At 42.9% G+C, this 21,891-nt stretch overlaps 1 protein-coding gene across 4 annotated transcripts in view; it reads left to right on the top strand.

The window, feature by feature from the left end:
• The window catches only part of LOC148846253 (putative LRR receptor-like serine/threonine-protein kinase At1g56140), a 130,388-nt gene that overhangs the window by 27,682 nt on the left and 80,815 nt on the right, over window positions 1-21,891 (top strand). For all 4 annotated transcript variants that reach the window (XM_088954469.1, XM_088954468.1, XM_088954466.1 and 1 more), the window contains exon 6: window positions 21,263-21,334. In XM_088954469.1, coding sequence (XP_088810595.1) covers window positions 21,263-21,334 — 72 coding nt within the window. The remainder of the gene's footprint in view (window positions 1-21,262; window positions 21,335-21,891) is intronic.

The raw sequence follows: 21,891 nt of genomic DNA on the forward strand, positions 1-21,891 counted from the left end.
AGTTTTTGGATTTTTTGGTGGACCTGTTTTGCCTTGTAGCTGGTCTAAGGTTTTTCATCAAATTCAGGAAGAACTGGAGAAAGGGGGAGAGTCCTGGTTTTGTAGGACTCTTCAATTTTGACCTAGGAAGTGGCGCCCTAATCTTTTAGGGTTCCTTGGAGTTTTTTGAAGAGGGCAGTTCAAGTCCTACCTTTTTTGGAGGTCTTTGGAGAGAGCGGCTACCTCTTCTCTCTCTTTTCCCGTCACGTAGAAAGGGAATCTTTTGTGGGAGAATAATCTGGGGTACTAGAAGGGTGTCTGTGGTATCTGAAGGGATTTATTTCATATTCTTCCATCTTAAAGTGACCTTCTAACCCTATTTTGAGAATTATGGAGGGTAACGGAGCTGAAAACAAACCCGGGAGTGAAATGAGACCAGTGAGAGGTGTCGGAGACCTTTTTGGGGTTGGAACCATCACTACAGTTAAGTTAGATGGTACAAACTATTTAGAAAGGTCACAATTTGCAAAGATGGCCATTGGTGATCGTGGGAAGTTGGGGTATATCACTGGTGAGGAAGTGAAACCCGAGACTAACAGTTCCCGGTGGGCACAGGAAAATTATATGGTAATGACTTGGCTATGTAATTCGATGTTGCCTCATTTAAGTAAAAATTTTTTGTGGGCAAATACAACTAAGGAAACATGGGATGGGTTTGTAGAAACCTACTCACAGAGTGAAAATGTTGCTAGGACCTATCAGTTGAGGAATCAGATTATTGCTACTAGGCAGGGAGATAGACCTATTGCTGTTTATTTTTCAGCCCTTGAAACCCTGTGGTAGGAGATTGACCATCTGGAGATAGTTGTTTGGGAAACCACCAAGGATGCAGCTGCCTACCAGAAGCTCTTAGAGAAGTATAGAGTCTTTTAATTTCTTGCTGGTCTTAATCTCGAATATGATATTGCAAGGCAACACATTGATAGGCCCCCAATTAATTTTACATACACCAGGAAGGGGAAAGGTCAGCTGGCGGCCAAGGGGGGGAAATAATTGAACATGGGGGAATTTATGGCTGGAGGGAATTAGGAGAGTTTTTGTGGCATTTATAGCTTGTCAGTTGAGAATAGGAAGAGTATAGAGCATTTAGCATTTATAGCTTGTGAGTTGGGAATAAGAAGAGTGGGGCATTTATATTTTGGCCAGTTGGGCATTTATTATGGAAGGCAGTTTTGCTGTAAGATGTGTATAAGAAGGGGCTTTGGGGGATGGAGAAGAGGGACTTTTGCTGAGTACAAAATTCTGAGAGTGCTTGGGAGAGCCAGCGGTCTCTCGAAGAACCGACCTACTGTAAGTGATCTTCTTTTCTTCTGAATGAATATCAGTTCCCTGTTCAAGTACTAGTGGTTTGGATTCTGCTGTGAGTTCGTGAATTGCGTGTCAAATTTCTAGGACATATCAGTGGTATCAGAGCACATTTTTCCTCGGCCATGGTAACAGCTAAGGAAGTGGCACCGCAGGGGGAGGGTTTTGAAGAACGCTTGACTTCTCTGCATTCTGAAGTGGATGGCTTGCGTGATGAGATAACAGTTGGACTGTCGAAGATCACATCCCTGGAAGGAGGCGTTCAAGACTTGGTAAGGCGTTTTGATCTGTTGCTGCAGCAACAGTCCTTGTAAGCTCCTTTGTCTACAACTGACAATGTTCCTCTTGTATCCGCATCAAGTTGTGCGGCTGACAAAGGGAAGGGTGCAGCTTTCCTGACGTCCCCTTCAATGACAGTCCCGGAACATACTTCCGATTCACTTCCTCAGAAGTTGGAGCTGCCTATTTTTGATGGGGAAAACCCATACGGCTGGCTTTTTCGCACGGAGCGCTATTTTGAGATTAATGGCTTGCTTCCGGTGGAACGTCTACGGGCGGCAGTGGTCTGTTTAGAGGGTGATGCATTTTCGTGGTATTATTGGGAGGATGGTTGGCGACCCTTTCGTAGCTGGGCAGAATTCAAGGAACTCCTCCTTGAATCTTTCCGATCAACTCATGAGGGAAACTTGCAGGAGCAGCTTCTATCATTACGTCAATCCACTACTGTCAAGGAATATCGTTGCCATTTCGAGGTGCTTTCTACCCCCTTATGTGACCTACCAGAATCAGTCCTTGAAGCAGCCTTTGTGAATGGGTTGTGCCCAGATATCCAGGCCGAACTCCGACAGAGGAAACCGTTGGGCTGATTAGAAAAATGGTTGCAGCCCAGAAAATTGAGGAAAAGAATCAAGCCTTATGGGCTTATCAATCCAGTTCATATCCTCGTGGGCCCGCAACGTCCCTCTCTGGAACCCACTTTAACTCACGGGTTTCGCAAGTGACTACTTTTGCTGTCACCCAACCTACACGAGCTGCAATCCCTCCTTCTCCTGCATCAGCCCCTATTATTAAGGCTCCACTTCCTGCTTTCAAAAAGATGACCGACAAAGAGATGCAGCAGAAATGAGCAAAGGGTCTATGCTTTCGTTGCAACGAGAAATACAGCCCGGGACATCGTTGTGCTCAGAAATCACTTCAGGTTTTATGGGTTCAAGATGATGTGGAGGAACTTGATTCTGATGCGTCTAATTGGGACTGCACTTCTGGGGACACTGAAATTGCTCCGGCTCCAGAGTCGACCGCACTTTGTGTCTCGTCTCTTGTTGGGTTGTGTGCGGCAAATTCCCTTAAGGTGTGTGGACGCATTTTGTCACGTGAGGTGGTCATATTGGTAGACTCGGGTGCATCCCACAACTTTATCTCCACAACTTTAGTGGAAGAATTGAAATTACCCCACACCCTTACACACGAATTTGGAGTTCAGATGGGAAACGGTGATGAGGTGAAAACTTCCGGAGTCTGCCGTCAGGTTTGCCTCAACTTACCCGAATTGGATGTCATTGCTGATTTCTTTCCCTTAAAGTTGGGTTCTACGGATGTCATTCTTGGTTTTCCTTGGTTAGCATCCCTCGGGGACTTAGTGATGAATTGGGGCAACATGTCTATGAAGCTCAATTTGGGAGGTGTTCGGGTAAAGTTGTAGGGCGACCCTTCTCTCTGTTCCTCTCAGGTATCTTTGCATGCCATGATGCGCAACTTACAACATGAGGGACAAGGGGTTTTGATACAATTAAAACAATTGCAGATAGTGGATCCTCCGCTGAACTCTGTCTTGCCTACATCCCCACCAATCTCCGCCTTACTAGATGACTTCAAAGATATTTTTGACATGCTTACGGGCTTACCCCCTGCACGGGCTACGGAACATGCTATTGTCTTACAGGAAGGCACCTCTCCTATCTCTGTTCGTCCTTACAGATATCCTCAATTCCAGAAAGATGAGATTGAACGTCTTGTCTCTGAGATGCTGGTTGCGGGTATTATTCAGCCAAGTACAAGCCCCTACTCGAGCCCGATCCTTTTAGTCAAAAAGAAAGACGGAAGTTGGCGTTTTTGTGTGGATTACAGAGCCCTTAACCGTGCTACGGTTCCAGATAAGTTCTCCATTCCGGTCATCGAAGAACTTCTCGATGAGCTCCTTGGTGCTTCTATTTTCAGCAAAATTGATCTTAAATCGGGCTACCACCAGATTCGGGTCCGCTGTGAGGACATTCCCAAGACTGCATTTTGCACCCGCGAGGGCCATTACGAATTCCTTGTCATGCCTTTCGGTCTCACCAATGCGCCCTTGACCTTCCAATCATTAATGAATACTGTATTCCATGATTTCCTCCGTCGCTTTGTCTGGTATTTTTTGATGATATTTTGGTTTACAGTGCTTCCAAAGCTGCCCATTTGGATCACCTTCGACAGGTCTTCTCTGTGTTTCGCGCCCACCGTCTCTTTGCCAACTCAAAGAAATGTATCTTTGCTCAGCCTAGCATTGAGTACCTGGGTCATATTATTAGTGTGGCTGGTGTTTCTACTGATCCTTCTAAAATCCAGGCCATGGTTGACTGGCCTCAACCATCTTCACTTAAAGCTCTTCGCGGTTTTCTGGGACTTACATGCTATTATCGCCGTTTTGTGCATAACTATAGTAAAATAGCATGACCATTGACGCAACAGCTTAAAAAGGATGCTTTCTCAAGGAATGCAGATGCTGAGAATGCATTTCAGGAGTTGAAACGGGCTATGACGACCGTATTGGCCCTTCCAGATTTTTCCTAGCTCTTCTTGATCGAGATAGATGCATCTAGGGTAGGTCTCGGGGCGGTATTAATGCAGAATAATCGGAGTAGATGTTCAAGACTGATATCAGCCTTGAACCCTGATAGATTTCAGGTTCGAAAAAGGAGAAAAAAGGTATAGAGGAGAGAGGAGAAAGAGTAGAGAGAGAGCAATAGAACACAAGAATTGAAAGGAAGGACTGAATCTGAATGTTCTGCCGCCGCCACTTCTATTTAGTATTTATAGGTTATGCTAGTTACATGAAAGGACAAATCTGCCCTTGGTATTTACATAACACATAAAACAATATAAAACTGAAATATAAATAACAACTGGAATAACAGATTGACAATCAGCTAACCCTAGGATGACTAGGGCACATTCTACCCTACGGATAGAGTGGGACCACAGCTGTGGGGCCCACATCAGTGTTCTCTACACTTCCCCTCAAGTTAGGAATAAATGTTTATCATTCCCAACTTGGATAGATCCGCCTCTAGCTTCTTTCTTAATATGGCTTTAGTGAGGAGGCATACTTCTTGAGATGAGACCCTCTCTTGTGCAAAATGTCGGTCAACTTCAATGTGTTTGGTTCTGTCATGCTGCACTGGATTATGTGCTATATTAATAGCTGCTTGATTATCACAATACAACATCAGGGGCTTCTCATACTCAATACCCAACTCCTCAAGTAGAGATCTCAGCCATAGGATTTCAGCACTCCGTTAGCCATTGACCTGTATTCTGCTTCAGCACTAGATCGGGAGACAACACTTTGTTTCTTACTTCTCCAAGAGACAAGATTACCTCCCACAAGAGCACAATATCCTGAGGTAGACCTTCTATCATCAACACTCCCAGCCCAATCGGCATCCGTATAGACCTCCACCTTCATGTGGTTATTGTTCTTGAATAGTATACCCCTACCTGGGCATCTTTTCAAGTATGCTAATATTCTTTCTGCCACAAGAAGATGTATGGTTCTAGGAGAATGCATGTACTGGCTGACAACACTAACAACATAAGTAATATCTGGCCGAGTGAGGCAGAGATATAGGAGCTTTCCTACCAATCGCTGGAACATAACCTTGTCTTCCAGAGGCTCCCCACTCTCTGCACTAATCCTGTGGTTCTGTTCAATGGGTGTATCCGCAGGTTTGACACCTAACTTTCCAGTTTCTACCAGCAGATCTAGGACATATTTCCTCTAAGAGATAAAGATCCCCTGTTTGGATCTAGCAACCTCAATACCCAAAAAATACCGAAGTACACCAAGGTCTTTCACCTCAAATTCTTGATGAAGGAGCTGTTTAAGGGACTCAACCTCATGGCTATCATTCCCTGTCACCACAATGTAATCAACATATACTTCAAGTAGTGTCAAGGAGGACTCTATCCTCTTGATGAATAGAGTATGATTTGACTGGGCCTGTACGTAACCAAATTTCACAAGGGCTAGTTTGAATTTATCGAACCAAGCCCTAGGTGACTGCTTCAAACCATACAAAGCCTTGTTGAGTCGGTAGACCTTCTTACTTGTTTCTGCATCATAGAATCCAGGAGGCAAACGCATGTAAACCTCTTCCTGCAGGTCTCCATTCAGAAAAGCATTTTTCACGTCCATTTGGTATAAAGGCCAAGTGTGACTTGCTACAAGGGATAATAGGACTCGAATGGTGGTCATCTTGGCTATCGGGGCAAAGGTCTCCAAGTAATCTATACCATAAGTCTGGGTGAACCCTTTTGCAACTAACCGAGCTTTATACCTCTCAATGGATCCATTTGCATTGTGCTTCACGGTAAATACCCATCTGCAATCAACTGGTTTCTTTCCTTTGGGAAGATCAACTAGCTCCCAGGTGTTATTTTTCAACAGGGCATCCATCTCAACCTACATTGCATCTTTCCATTCCGAGACGGATAGGGCTTCTTGCACTGTTCTTGGAATAGGGGCATTGGCAATGGAACTAAGGTAGGACCTGTAGGTAGGAGATAGGCGATCATAGGATAAAAACTGAGAAATACAGTGGGCTGTAGATGTGGTACAATGTCGTTTCCCTTTACGGATGGCAATCGGAAGGCCAAGGTCATCTGCAGGAGGTGAAATGGCAACAATAGAGGAAGTCTCTGTGGGCCCTGGGACTGTAATACTTGGACTTAGAGCTGCAGATGAGATTGGAGCTGGCCTGAACTGCTGATGAACGGGATCAACCTACCTGCATCGCCTGTGATAGACCCTCAACTCCTGATCCCTCTGATCACCCTCACCATTGCAGCTCTCATCGCCCAATGGAATAGGTAAAGGAACTGCCCCACTCTCACTGCTCTCCCCCTGAAGAAAAGGACTCAAACCCCCCCTCTCACTGCTCTCCCCTGAGGAGAAACCCGAGGATAATAGGGTGTCTCCTCAAAGAAAGTGACATCCATGGAGACAAACTTCCTCCCTGAGACAGGATCATAGCAGTAATAACCCTTTTGAGTTTGTGCATAACTAAGGAAAATGCATTTGGAGGCCTTGGGTTCGAACTTGGAGTGATGGGGTCCGAGAAGCTGAACAAAGCAGGTACAACCGAATGTTTTAAGGGGAATAGAAAACAACTCCTCACTTGGGTATAGAAGGGAAAAAGGAGATCTCATATCAAGGACCTGGGAAGGAACCCAATTAATAAGATATACCACTGTGAGGATAGCATCACCCCAGAAGCGAAAAGGGACATTGGAGGTAAACATAAGACTTCTAGCCACCTCCAAGAAGTGCCTATTCTTCCTTTCTGCAACTCCATTCTGCTGAGGTGTATGAGGGCAAGAGCTCTGGTGTATAACCCCATGATTAAGAAGGTAAGATGCCAATGGTTTAACAAAGTATTCCTTTGCATTATCGGATCTAATAACTTTGATCTTGGCATCAAATTGGGTTAGGATCATTTGGTGAAAGTTTTGGGTCAGAGCAGAAACCTCATCTTGTGAACGCATGAGATAAACCCAAGAAAAACGGGTATGGTCATCAACAAATAACAAGAAATATCTGTACCCACCCATGGAAGGGATGTGATAGGGCCCCCAAACATTAGTATGCACAATATCAAAAACATTATTACTCCTTTTATTACTCAATAAATAAGACTTTCTACAATATTTAGCAAAGTCACAACTTTCATGCTGCAACTGAGACAACTCAATAGACTCAAATAAAGCATGAAACACTCTTTAGAGACTGAAAGGACAAATGACCCAATCAGTTATGCCAAAGCATAACCGGACTCACACTCTGAGAAACAAATGACATCTTCTCTACTGACTCTTCCTGACGAGACCTCTCCCCAAGCAGATAGATCCCATTCGTCTCACGGCCAGTCCCAATCACCTTCTTCGTCTCCAAGTCCTGAAAAACACATCGGTCAGGGAAGAAGGTTATTGAGCAGTTCATATGCTTGGTAATACTACTGACTGAAAGAAGATTAGTATCAAGCTTAGGAACGTGCAAAACAGATGACAGAGAGATAGTGTCTGATAACTTGATGTCACCCTTCCCAGAAATAGGAACCAGGGAGCCATCAACAATAGATACTTTATTCCTATCAGAAGACAAATGGTAAGTGGTAAACAGTGAAGGCAAGCTAGTCATGTGGTCAGATGCACCTGAATCTATTACCCAACAAGGTTCAGTAGTACCTGGAGCTGAGGCATGGTAGGTTGAACCTCGAGTACCTGAATGTGTGAAGGTAGATGTGGCAGGAGCTGCTGGTGACTGTGGTGGCTGAGCTTAATTTCCAACTTCCTTTTCTAACTGTATTAGGGCAGCCCGAACTGCAGCTAAGGTCTCTAAAGGTGTTCCTCTTGTGCCAGATGAGGATGCTGAATTAGTGTTCATGGCCACATGAGCATTACCCTTCTTGCTTCTCAACTTTGCCAGAACCAAGTGAGGATGCAGTTTCCAACATGTTTCTTTTGTATGTTTGGGTTTTTTACAATGTTCACATACCACATTCTTTTTGTCTTCCTTCCTCCTGTCCTTCTCTGAATCACCCCCTAATTTGGGTTTGACAACTACAAAGGCTGGTGTCAGAGGCTGAGGTTGCATCATAACTTTCTTTCTGGTCTCTTCACTATGTACTAAGGAGTATGCTTGAAAGAGAAAGTCACACTCTCCCACTCATGAGTCTCTTAGTGATCAATCTCACGCCACAGAGACTGCAAGGTAGAGAAGTATACAGAAATCGGTTTCTCTCCTTGTTTAAGGTTTTTCCCTTCACATTTCAATTCATATGCTCTGGCAACATTAAGGGGTTGGGAATAAGTTTCTTTCATAACATCCCATATCTCCTTAGCTGTCTTTGCCCACAAGTAATTTTGGCTAATATGAGGCTGCATAGAATTACACAACCATGTCATAACCAGGTAGTTTTCTTGGATCCACTTGGTATACATAGGGTATGTTAGACAGTTTTGTATGCCCTTAGCTTCAATCCGATTTGATGTACTTTTGTCATTTAGTGTAAATAAATGAATGCATGTTTGATTCATGTTGTTTGGTATAATTCTGTGTAAGACCCTAAAGCTGGACACTTATAGAGACTCGTGTTAGTTTTAAATGTTCACAGCCATTGGATAAGTCTAGGGAGATTTATCCTACCAAGGCTGATGCTGGTATGCCACCAAGTGTTGGGATGGCCTGTCTCGGCCACCAGGGTAAGACCCAAGGCACATGCAGTATGGGATTACTCGAATCCTTGAACCGGACTAGATTTTCAGTATTGCCCTGGACCTTGGAGACAGATGGGCAAAACTGGAAAGTTACACCTGACCCCTAGACTCGATTATGATACTTCACAAGGTGTCGGATCAGGCTGTCTTTGATATGCTATTCAGTGAGATCCTTAGCGGGGATCAAAACCTGGGTATGCTGGGACAGTCTGAGAATTCATCTGAGTGGGTGATCATAGTGACAGGATCAGCCCCTTTGTCGGACAATGGTAATGATCGGGAAAGGCACTCTCTGATGGAAACCAAACTGCCGACAGTTGATTTCAATCGTTAGAATTTTGTTTTGCAAAATTAAAAAAAATTATATATATATATATATATATATGTATATGTACGGTTTCAAAATGTTTGCAAATGGTTTTAATTCCTGGGATCCATGTGAGTGGAGAGTGCGGCACTGTCCCTTGCAGCCGAGGGAGAGGTCCTCTCTTGTCGGGCAGTGCTTGATCATTAAGGGCTGAGAGGTTAAGTGTAAAACCATCTAGGATAGTACCTGATGGTCTAATCTTTCACCTGCCCACAGTTCCTAGGTTTTCATAAGATGGCTTGGCCCAGGGACCACTTAATGTAAGTGTTGGGCCCATAGGGTCCATGTGATGGGCTCAGGGGTTTACTGAGCTTTTCAGTGAATTCGGCTGGGTCTTGTGATAAAGGCTAGGCTGAACCCATGTGGCTGGTGTGTAGATCAATGCTTGGGTCCCACGCCATACAAAGAAGCCCAACTGGGCAGCAGATTGGAAACTAGTTAAGCACTGAACATTTAATGGGCCAAAAGCCCATTTCGAGCTGGGCTGATGTGATCACCCATCTATGGGGCGGACCTGAGATTAATGTTAGCAAAACGATAGGGCCTTTTAACCTTATCCACTCTGGGAGACCAAATTCAAATCAGATTTGAATCTGGTAACCTTCTGATAAGAACAGGAGTAAGCTAACTTAATCTGCAGATAGGATTAAGATCATCCCCTATCCAAATACTGATTTGGATTGGGATAACTCCTAATTAGGAGGTTACTTAATCAAGAAGAAAAGAGGAGAAACCCTAAGAGAAAAGCATTAGATTTCGAACAAGGGTTTTTGGGAAAGCAAGAAAGCATCCTGCGAACTGAGATTAGATCTCATTCACACTCTAGAGAGAAGAGAGGCAAATCTGCCATCTTCATCCCAAGAGTTCTCCTCTAGCCGCCGCCACTCTTTCTGACAAGATTCGATCTTTGAAGAAGAAAGAAGTCAAGAAATCAGTTCTTGACATTAGTCATGCAGAAAAGACTGAAAAAGATTCAGTGTTCGGAGTTTCTAGAGGATTCTTGTGAAGGATCCAGTGTGTAGGACGCACTCTGCTGGTTCCGTTTCACCCACAGTTGTGTCATCTTCAGCAGTCCGTACAGTTCTCACCCCTTAGGAGAGTTCGAAAACCCCAAAAGGATCTGAAAAATCAGCTTAGAAGCAGGTCTGATATGCTTGGCAGAATTAGGGTTTTAATAAGTCCTTAAAGAAAACATTTCAGTTCCATATTCCAATCAGTACTGTACAGATAGACTTGCAGTAGGGTTAATATGAAACCCTAAAAGCTGATCAATGCTAACAAAACTTGAGGACAGCTCCAGGTAAATTGCAAGGTTCAATCTAACATTAGGGCTTGGCGCAAGCTTATTAGGGTTTGCCGCAAGATCACTTTCAAACCCTAGAGCAGGAGAAAAGAACCCTAAGGCAGTTCGGCCCAACAGTAGGGTTTGCTGTAAAACCCTAGAGAATAGAAGGGAGAAAACTCTAGAATGGTTCGGCCTCCCTTTCCAGATAGGTCCAACCTATCCTCTCTGATAGTACTTCTCTTAGAAAATAAATAACTTACTAGAAAAAAAATTGTTCGCTGCCTTCCAAGGTTACCCGAACCTTAGTCTTCTCTGGTTCTTCCTGAGCACCAACACTCTGCAACCGTGACAAGTCTTCAACGGCTGCTAAACCCTCTGGCGATCTCCAAGAATCAGTCCATGAACTCCACTTTCTCAGCTTCCATCCCTAGGGGATTCTCATGTGGTTAGCTGGACTAGATTCACATGAGAAACCCTACCCTTGCTCTGATACCAAGTAGATGTTCAAGACTGCTATCAGCCTTGAACCCTAATAGATTTCAGGTTCGAAAAAGGAGAAAAGAGGTATAGAGGAGAGAGGAGAAAGAGTAGAGAGAGAGCAGTAGAACACAAGAACTGAAAGGAAGGACAAAATCTGAATGTTTTGCCGCCGCCACTTCTATTTAGTATTTATAGGTTATGCTAGTCACATGAAAGGACAAATCTGCCCTTGGTATTTACATAACACATAAAACAATATAAAACTGAAATATAAATAACAACTGGAATAACAGATTGACAATCAGCTAACCCTAGGATGACTAGGGCACATTCTACCCTACGGGCAGAGTGGGACCACAGCTGTGGGGCCCACATCAGTGTTCTCTACAATCGGCCTATAGCTTTTTATAGCCACAAGCTTCGCCCGTTGGCACAGTCAAAATCTGTCTACGAGAGGGAATTAATGGCCATTGTCTTTGCTATTAAAAAATGGCACCCCTATCATCTTGGAAGATGCTTTATTGTTCGGACTGACCAACGGAGTCTCAAGTATCTGTTGGAGCAGCGGATTGTCGAAGGTGAGCATCATAAGTGGCTTCTTAAGCTTATGAATTATGACTTCGAGATTCAATACAAACCAGGTGCCGATAATACCGTGGCTGACGCCCTATCTAGAGTTCCTGCTGAAATGCACTTAAACTCGCAGTACCTATTTTTCTTGATTTTGATGACCTTAAGGAGCAAGTTGATGATGATCCTTTTCTGGCCAACATCAAGCATACCATACAACAGGATCCGGCTGCCTATCCCGCCTATTCTTTTGTTGGGGAGCACCTACATTATCATGGTAAATTGGTTCTACCGGCTTCTTCCCCATTTATCCCATCTTACTTAAGGAGTTTAATTCGGGAGTTGTGGGAGGACACGCGGGTATCTGCTGGACATATAGGCGCATAGCAGCTGAATTTTACTGGTGGGGGATAAGGCGTTTTGTCCAGGAGTTTGTGCAGGCCTGCAATGTGTGTCAACGCAGTAAATATGAAGCCATGTCCCCTGCTGGCCTTTTACAACCTTTACCTGTACCTGAACAGATCTGGGAAGATATTGCTATGGACTTTATTGAGGCTCTTCCTAAATCAAAGCGGTTTGATACAATTATGGTGGTGGTCGATCGTCTCTCCAAGTATGCTCATTTTATCCCTCTCAGTCATCCCTTCTCAGCTCTCACGGTTGCTCAGGCCTTCTTGCACAACATAGTCCGTTTACATGGCATTCCCCGCTCGATTGTATCTGATCGTGATAAGGTTTTTATGAGCTTCTTTTGGCACAAGCTTTTTACCCTACAGGGTTCAGAATTGCGTCGTAGCTCAGCTTACCATCCTTAGACAGATGGACAGTGGGAGGTGGTTAATCGCTGTTTGGAGACTTATTTGAGGTGCTTTGCGGCTGATTCCCCCTCCCGCTGGTCTTCTTGGATATTGTGGGCAGAATACAGCTATAATACCTCTTTTCACACTGCTGCTGGCATGACACCTTTCAAGGTGGTTTATGGGCGTGATCCTCCTCCGTTAATCTGCTGATGTTGAAGCTGTTCTCCTTCAGCGAGATGCTATACTCAGGGAGCTGCGTGCTCATCTACACCGGGCACAACAAAAGATGAAAGATTCAGCTGATGTGAACCGCCGTGATGTTAATTGAGGTTGGGGATTTGGTGTATGTACGAGTGCGACCTTATCGGCAGCAGTCTCTAGCTCGCCGAGCCAATGAAAAGCTTGCCCCTCGATTTTATGGACCATTTGCTATTGTGGAAAGAATCGGTGCTGTCGCTTATAAACTTCAACTTCCTCCAGAGGCAAGGATTCACCCTGTTTTTCATGTCTCGCAACTCAAGAAGACAATTGGCAATCATATCTCTTCTTCTGTGATTCCTTCCACTCTGTCAGCTGATATGGAAATGCTGGTGGAACCTGCGGCTGTTCAGGGGGTGCGTCCATCCACTATGCCTGGAGTTACTGGTTCGGAAGTGCTTATCCATTGGCAGGACCTGCCTGATTTTGAAGATTCATGGGAGCATTTTGACTTACTTCGCGACCAATTTCCTCATTTCAACTTTGAGGACAAGGTTAGACTTTGGGCGGCGGGTAATGATAGGCCCCCAATTAATTTTACATACACCAGGAAGGGGAAAGGCCAGCTTGCGGCCAAGGGGGGAAATAATTGAACATGGGGGAATTTATGGCTGGAGGGAATAAGGAGAGTTTTTGTGGCATTTATAGCTTGTCAGTTGAGAATAGGAAGAGTATAGGGCATTTAGCATTATAGCTTGTGAGTTGGGAATAAGAAGAGGGGCATTTATATTTCGGCCAACTGAGCATTTATTATGGAAGGCAATTATGCTGTAAGATGTGTATAAGAAGGGGCTTTGGGGGATGGAGAAGAGGGACTTTTGCTGACTACAGAATTTTGAGAGTGCTTGGGAGAGCCGGCGGTCTCTCGAAGAACCGACCTACTGTAAGTGATCTTCTTTTCTTCTGAATGAATACCAGTTCCCTGTTGAAGTACTAGTGGCTTGGGTTCTGTTGTGAGTCTATGAACTGTGTGTCAAATTTCTGGGACATATCACATATCCTTTCCAGGGACAATGTTACACTCTCTTAGGCATATGCCTTTGTATAAGGGGAAGAGAGTAGGAGGAATGTGATGATGAAGAATTCTAGTTTTGAACAATCAGCCGTGGTCAGTATTGTGAAGCCTAAACAGAGTGGAGATCGGGGTGGCAGTGAAATTAGGAAGGAAGATAATAAGGATTTTCTTTGTGATTACTATAAGAAGCCTAAACACACAAGAGATACCTGCTGGAAGCTTCACCCTCATTTTGTGCCGAATAGACTTAAAAACAAGAAGGGAAATGCTAACATGGCAGTCACTGATGACATACCTGGCCCCCCTACTACAGCTACTTTGGAGTCTGTTGCAGCTGCTGCAGTGAGGGCCGAACTTGAGAGGTATGGGTAGTTCCTAAATCAGCGAGATACAATCAGCCCTAATCCAGTACCAGGTGGACAGATAGGTACAGGTGGTTCTGGTGGAGCACATTCTACTTCCTTTGCTCATACTGGTAGTTCACATGCCATTACAAACTATGTTTCTACTACAGGTAAGGAAGGATTTCCTTGGATTATAGATTCTAGAGCCTCAGAGCACATGACCCATATTTCTACTATTTTTTCTTCTTACCAACTTTGTTCTGGTAGAGACAGAGTCTCCATAGCCGATGAATCTCATGTTCCCATTGCTGGGAAGGGGTCTATCAAGATTATTGATTCCATTTCCCTAACCTCTGTCGTTTATGTTCCCAAATTGAGTACTAACTTGTTATCTGTTAGTAGTTTGACTAAGAACTTGAATTGCTCAGTGATTTTTTTCTCCTGGTCATTGTGTTTTGCAGGATCTGGATTCAAAGAGGACGATTGGGAGTGGTCGTGAAGTGAATGGTATCTACTTCCTGAATGTGCTTCCTCATCATCAGGGTCATCATGTTAGCAGGGATATTGAGTTAGAGTCTATGAGTCAGATTGTGCTTCAGCATAATTGTTTGGGTCATTTGTCTTTTTCTTCTTTGCGTTTCTTATTTCCAAAGCTATTTGAGTCTGTTAATTTGTCCAGTTGAGAGTGTGAAGGTTGTTAGCTTGGAAAACATTGTAGACATTCCTTTAAAGCTAGTAATAAAAGGTGTTAATCTGCTTTTGATGTGTAGGGACCATACTATGTTCCTTCTATGGGTGGCTATCGATATTTCCTTTTATTTGTGGATGATTTTTCTTGGTATTCTTGGATTTATTTAATTAGTTCTCATGATGAGGTACCATCCTTGGTTCGGTAATTTCATCAGATGGTGCTAACACAGTTTCGGGTACAAGTGAAGGTGTTTAGATCAAACAATGCCAAGGAATATTTTGAAAAGAACCTTGCTTCGTATCTGTTAGAGTATGGAGTTATCCATCAAAGTAGTTATTACATTCCACAGTAGATTGTTGCAAAGAGGAATAACAAACACATTGTTGAGATTGCAATAAGCATGATGACCTACTGTTCCAATTCGGTTTTGGGGTGATGCAGTTCTCACAGTAGTCTTCTTGATTAATAGGGTGCCCTCTCGTATACTTGGATTCAACACCCCATTCAACCTCCTTTTTCCTAAGGGGGAGATGTTCCACATTCCTCTCAGGGTGTTTGGGTGTGTTTGCTTTGCACATGTTCTTGGTCCTCACCGCTCGAAGCTCTATCCAAAGGCAAAGAAGTGTTTTTTCTTGGGTATGTAGAAAATCAGAAAGGGTACTGCTGCTATGATCCAGTCTCTAGGAGTCGGTATGTTCCTATGGATGTCACCTTTTTTGAGTCCACATCCTTTTTCTCAAAGGATCATTCACAGGGGGAGTGTTTTGGGGAAGTGAGTGAGTAGTCTTTACCACCTCCCTTGTGTCCTGCTTCTCAGTGTTACGATAGCGACTTCACAGGGAGGTTAATTCCATTGCAGAAGAACTCACATCACTTCTGTTAACAGGTTTAATATATGTACTGTTCACAGACTTAGTACCCAGAGGGGTATTTTTGTAATTCTGTAGACATATTGTTACGTAAGGCCAGAATAGTATAAATGCAAAAGCTTCACTCGACTGAAGCTAAGTTTTTTGAGGCCTTAACTCTGTAGCCTCTTCTTCTTCTTCCTTCTTCTCCTTCTGCTCAACATGGTATCAGAGCAGGACTGTCCAGGCCTGGAAAACAACCAACTGAGGTCTCTCTGCACTGCTGCATAGAAGCTATAGTCCTGATGCTCGAAGACAAGGAGAGGAAGCATTCTCTAGTACTGTGGATTGTCTCCACTGTCGAGTTGGGTTCTGCTACATGAAAGCTGATTGTTCAACTTTTTGGCGCAGAAAAAAGGGGTTCTGCTACTGACTGTTCAACTTCCAGCCTTAGGTGCTGGTAGCTGGTGTTGCTCGGCTAAGAAGTCTATGGAAATCCAACCCAGATGTTCGAAGGAAGGTTCTGTCCTGAAGAGAAGTTCGAATCCATGACTGTTCTACCTATTCACAGTTCGGGTGACATAGGGACTGAAACCTTTTTTTTTTTCTTTTCTTGTTTATGGCTCTCTTCTTGCACGACTGTTAATGTCCCAAAAATCTGTGTAGGGACTGTTCCCCTTCCTCTGAGTGTATGTTGCTCTATTCAACTCTCAAAGGGACTGTGGTTGAACCCTAGACCCTAAGTGACTGTTCAACTGTCCTGGAAAGTGGATATCAGCCGACTAGGTGTGGTGTGCCACCACTTGTATTGCTGTTTCTATTGAGTTTTTTTTTTTTTCTCTTGGTTGAGAAACTGTATTGAAGTTGCAAAACTGTAGATCATTCAGATCTGGTTACACTGCAAGAGCAGTTCGTATATTGTTCTGTGGACTCCTACACAGTGTAGGTCATACATCCTAGTACTGCAACTGCAGTGTTTGTGTTTGGTTCTTTGTGAAACTGAAAATCAACAAGTGCCTAGTTGTGGACTGTAACAACTCTGTAAGGCAGTGTACCCGTGTTTTTTGAGTACTTCTAAACCTAGAATCATGAATAAGGAAAGATTGTGGTGCACTAATTGTCAGAGGCCCCGACACACCAAAGATACTTGTTGGTATCTCTATGGGAAACCAAAGTGGGTTCAGGATTTATCTAAGAAGCAAGGCTCAAATGTAATTAGAAGACTCGGGCAACAAGGTACCAAGAAACACCACATGGCAAATATGGTTTCTCGAAAGAATCAGCCCTCCACTTCTACTGTGCCTCAAACACCACATAGCCAATACAACTACTCTGGATCAGACCCAAGGGAGGATATTGTAAACTCCACCACCTCTTTTGCATCCATATCAGGTAATTCTGCCACTGCTTTCCATGCTGCCTCACACAACCTTGACTCTCCATGGATCGTCGATTATGGAGCATCAAAACCAATGACTGGTATGTCCTCTTATTTTCAAACTTATCACCCTCTTTCTGGAAGAGATAAAGTGAGACTAGCTGATGGATTACACTTCCATAGCTGGTCAAGGAACTCTCTCTCTTCCCTCCGGCCTTAACTCTTTCTGATGTTCTTCATGTTCCAAAATTCCCTATGAATTTGTTCTCAGTCAGTAGTATTACAAATTCCTTGAACTGTTCTGTGACTTTTTTCCTACCTATTGTGTGATTCAGGATCTGGCCTCGGGGAGGACGATTGGTAGGGGTCGTATGGTTGATGGACTCTACATGTTGGAGAATACGGCTGGCCTTCATGTTACAGAGTCTATGAGTCGGTTCAAAAAGAGTAAAATGTATTTGTGGCATTGTTGTCTGGGTCATTTGTCTTTTGAAACCTTGAAATTGGTTTTCCCAGAACTGTGTAAGTCAATGTCTATTTCTAATTTTTCCTGTCAAATGTGTCAGTTAAGCAAGCATTGTAGAACTCAATTCCCTAAAAGAAATAGTAAATATGAGTTTCCTTTTCACATTGTGCATTCTGATGTGTGGGGCCTTGTTACTTTACCTTTTGAGAGTGGCTATAAGTACTTCATTACCTTCATTGACGATTATTCCAGATACACTTGGGTATATCCAATGTGAACCCGTGAGGAAGTACCAAAAATTATCCAAGATTTTCAGCGGATGGTCTTCACCCAATTTCAAACCGAGATTCAAATATTCCAGTCAGAGAATGCAAAAGAGTTTTTTCATAGTGACCTCACGGAGTTCTTTGCTTCACATGGCTCTCTTCATCGGAGCTCTTGTGCCCGTACGCCACAACAAAATGGTGTGGCTGAACGGAAGAACTGACACCTCCTTGAAGTGGCACGGGGTTTACTACTCCACATGAATGTTCCCAAACGATTTTGGCTTGAGGCTGTCATTTGTTCTACATACCTCATTAACCGAATGCCCTCTCGTTGGTTAGAGTACAAAGCCCCACATCAACTTCTCTTTCCTAAGGCCCCTCTTCTTTCTATCCCTCCTCGTGTTTTTGGTTGTCGGTGCTTTGTCCAAAACCTATCTCCCACCCTGGGGAAATTGGACTCTCGTGCTATCCCGTGTATATTTCTTGGCTACTCATTCTCTCAGAAAGGGTATCGTTGCTTTGATCCTGTTTCTCGGAGATTCTATGTCTCCATGTATGTTACCTTCTTTGAAGATGAGCCCTTCTTTCCTGTTTCTCCTCAGGGGGAGTGTAGGCATGAGGAGAAACTGGTTCAGCTTTCTCCTCTTCCTAATCCTTCTCCTTCTCCCCTTTCTCTTCCTGATCCTCCACCTTTACTTTTTTTTTCTCGTCGTCATAAAGGCTAACCAAGTTCAAGAGCTATGGAGAATCCAGAAGCTGTACCTCAAGTGCCATCAAACTCCTCGGGGGAAGATCATACCCTCTCAGGTAACTTGACTCCCAATGATAGTCTTGACCTTCCTGTTGCTAATGATCTTGACCTTCCTATTGCTCACAGGAAAGGTGTTAGGTTGTGCACCACAAAACACCCCATTTCCAACTTTGTCTCCTATGAGAACATTTCACATTCATTTCGTGCCTTCCTTACCTCCATTGACAGTATCCCTATTCCCAAGAATGTGGCAGAAGCTCTCTCAGTACCAGAATGGACAAATGCCATGAAGGAAGAAATTGATGCTCTTCATAAGAATGACACGTGGGAACTTGTTGATCTCCCTAAGGGTAAGGTTCCAGTTGGATGTAAATGGGTGTTCACTGTTAAGCATGGGGCTGATGGAATTGTGCAGAGGTATAAAGCTCGTTTAGTGGCAAAGGGTTTTACTCAAGTATATGGAGTTGATTATGCAAAAACCTTTGCCCTTGTTGCCAAAATGAACTCTATTAGAGTACTTTTCTCTCGTTGCCAATCTGAATTGGGATCTACATCAGCTCGACATCAAGAATGCCTTCTTGAATGGTGACCTTGAAGAGGAAGTTTATATGGCTCAACCCCCTGGTTTTTTGGCTCAAGGAAGTGAACAGAAAGTGTGCAAGTTAAAGAAGTCTTTATATGGGCTGAAGCAATCACCAAGAGCTTGGTTTAGCAGATTTCATACTGCAGTTCAGCAGAGGGGATACAAGCAATGTCAGTCAGATCACACACTGTTTGTAAAAAGGGTAGAAGGTAAAATGGCTGCCCTAATAGTATATGTGGATGACATAATTGTTACTGGTGACTGGGAGGATGAAATTCAAAGTTTGAAGGGCTTCCTTGCCACTCAGTTCGAAGTGAAAGATCTAGGACCTGCCAAATACTTCCTTGGAATTGAGGTTGCCCGATCAAAAAAGGGTATCTTCATCTCCCAAAGGAAATATGTCCTAGACTTGCTTAAGGACACTGGAAAGATTGGGGTTAAACCAGTTGACTCTCCCATTGACCCCAACCATAAGTTAGGTGACAGCCAAGGTGAACCTCTTAAGGATGTGAAGCAATTTCAGAGGCTTGTAGGAAGATTGTTGTATCTCTCTATGACTCGTCTAGACATAGCATATGCTGTTGGTGTCCTCAGCCAGTTCATGCATGCACCTAGGTCCACCCAGTCACCCGTAACAATTATGATGCTGTACTGTGATAATCAGGCAGCAATTAACATTGTCCACAACCCAGTTCAGCATGACAGGACAAAGCACATTGAAGTGGATAGACATTTCATAAGAGAAAGAGTGATTTCAGGGGAAGTTTGTCTTCCATACATTGCTTCTGATTTGCAACTTGCTGATGTTCTCATAAAAGGTGTTGCAAAGAACAAACTGGAGTATGATCTACGCAAGTTGGGAATGTGTGACATTTACTCTCAACTTGAGGGGGAGTGTTGAGTTGGGCCGATTTCAAGTTATTGGGCCCAGTGATTTATTTTTTATTTTTAAGTTGTTAAGTTAGGAAGTTATTGGGCTTTAGGCCCATTAGTTTATGTTTTTAAGTTGTGACTGGTCAACTACTTAAAGTAGCTGCCCTACTAAGGGTATTTTTGTAATCTTTCATTATTTTATTCTAAGTATATGATTCAAAGTGGGGTTGGCGGCCAGATCTATTCAATTCTGGCGACATCCCACTCTCTTTTCTTCTCCTTTCTTTTTCCCTACTACTGAAACCTTTCAACTTCTTCTCTTTTCTTCACAAGGCTTTCATCTAAAACTGTAATCAACAACTTCTACTCTTTTCAAAGTTTGTATGATTCTTTTATTCAATATTTTAGAGAAGGGAATGGTATGGCAGATATATTAGCTAAACTTGCTTGTGATCATGAGGCCAATAAACTATTCGAAAGCATTGGGGATGTCCCTTCCCAAATAAACCAAGCAATCATCCTTGATGGCCTTGGCATTCCTTATATTTAACAGACATAATTATCTTGTATTGTTTTTCTTTTTAATGAAATTTCAGACTTGTCTTGTTATAATATGAACTGGAATTTCATCTTGTATAGAATCTCTTTGGATTATTACTAATAAAATTTATGGTGGCTACCCTCCATTGGGTAGGGATGTGCTACCAACAAAACACTACCAACCCTGTCTTAACTGGCCACTGCAGCCTCACATTGGGAACATCTTCCTTGTCATTCATGGAGACATCTCCTGATGTATGGCTGCAATGGATGGTTAGGATGCTGTTGGCACCGTGTGTTGGTAGCTGATCCCAACTACCGTGGGGCTTAAAACTATAAAAAGTTAAAAAGAAAGACCCATATCAACAGAGGAGATAATTGCAATCTCACATAGAACTGAAGGTCACAAGTACTAGATGTTTCAGGACCTCCCTTTTTCTATTAGATGAGGTATTTGGAGAGAGTCGGGCAAACAGATATTTGAAGATAAAGTATGACCAAGATGTAAACTAGCTTCTAACATAGGATCATGGTTGTTGATTGGGCACTATCACATTCAGAGTTTAAAAAATTGAGAAAGGATTTTGGTCTAACTTATGGGCATCTTAGAATGTATAACATGGGAACATAATGTTGGATGGGAGTTGCTTTGCTTTTTCTAGTTAGTAATAATGCATTTCATTATGGTGAAAACTCTTCACAAAATTTGCAACCTCTTTTCCTTTTAATTTAATGAAAATACTACTTAGTATAAAACATTCTTTTATATATTAACGGTTATCTTGGACAAGCTTATGAAATAATTAATACTGATACTCCGTTTGTTATATACCATTTTCTATTTTAATATTTACTTTTCATTTATCCTAGGTCACTTGCAATCAATGCGTTATCTGGAACCATTCCCAAGGAGATCGGAAACCTCAAGGACCTGACTTCTCTGTAAGTTATCCCCATATATATATATTTTTTCTGTATCTACGTGTTTGTTTTCTAAAACCAAAAGGGAAAAACCAATTGAAGTTGATAACCTAGGAATAGGAAAGTTCCCAATTTGACTACAGCTGCAACTTGAATGCATGGTGCTGGATTTAGGAGCAACCAGGGTGAACTCAATGACCTCAAACTTTGGTTCTACCTAAGGTCGAATCCCAAATAGGCCAATTCAAGCCCAGCATGAACCACATACAACATTAATCAGGCTGGATTTGGGCGGGATTAGTTGGGTTTGGTTGGGTTGGTTGTGCTTGGAATTTCTTTTCCTCATGTTTTGCACTTCTTCCAGTCATGAAAGATCTAGTCTTTTTTAGAAACAAAATAAAAGAAAAATACATAAAGATTTCATTACATAAAACATATAAATATAATGTACATAGTTTCAAAAAGATCCATGTACATAACATGCATAATGTATGTCTGTGTTTGTACACATTTGTGCATAGGTTTGGATCTTGGTTGATTATATAGTTTAGATGTACATGCTAGTGTAAATATGTAGT

The sequence above is a fragment of the Nelumbo lutea genome, chromosome 7 (genome assembly GCF_056320005.1).
Source record: "Nelumbo lutea isolate HS-2025 chromosome 7, American lotus-T2T, whole genome shotgun sequence".
NCBI lineage: Eukaryota > Viridiplantae > Streptophyta > Magnoliopsida > Proteales > Nelumbonaceae > Nelumbo > Nelumbo lutea.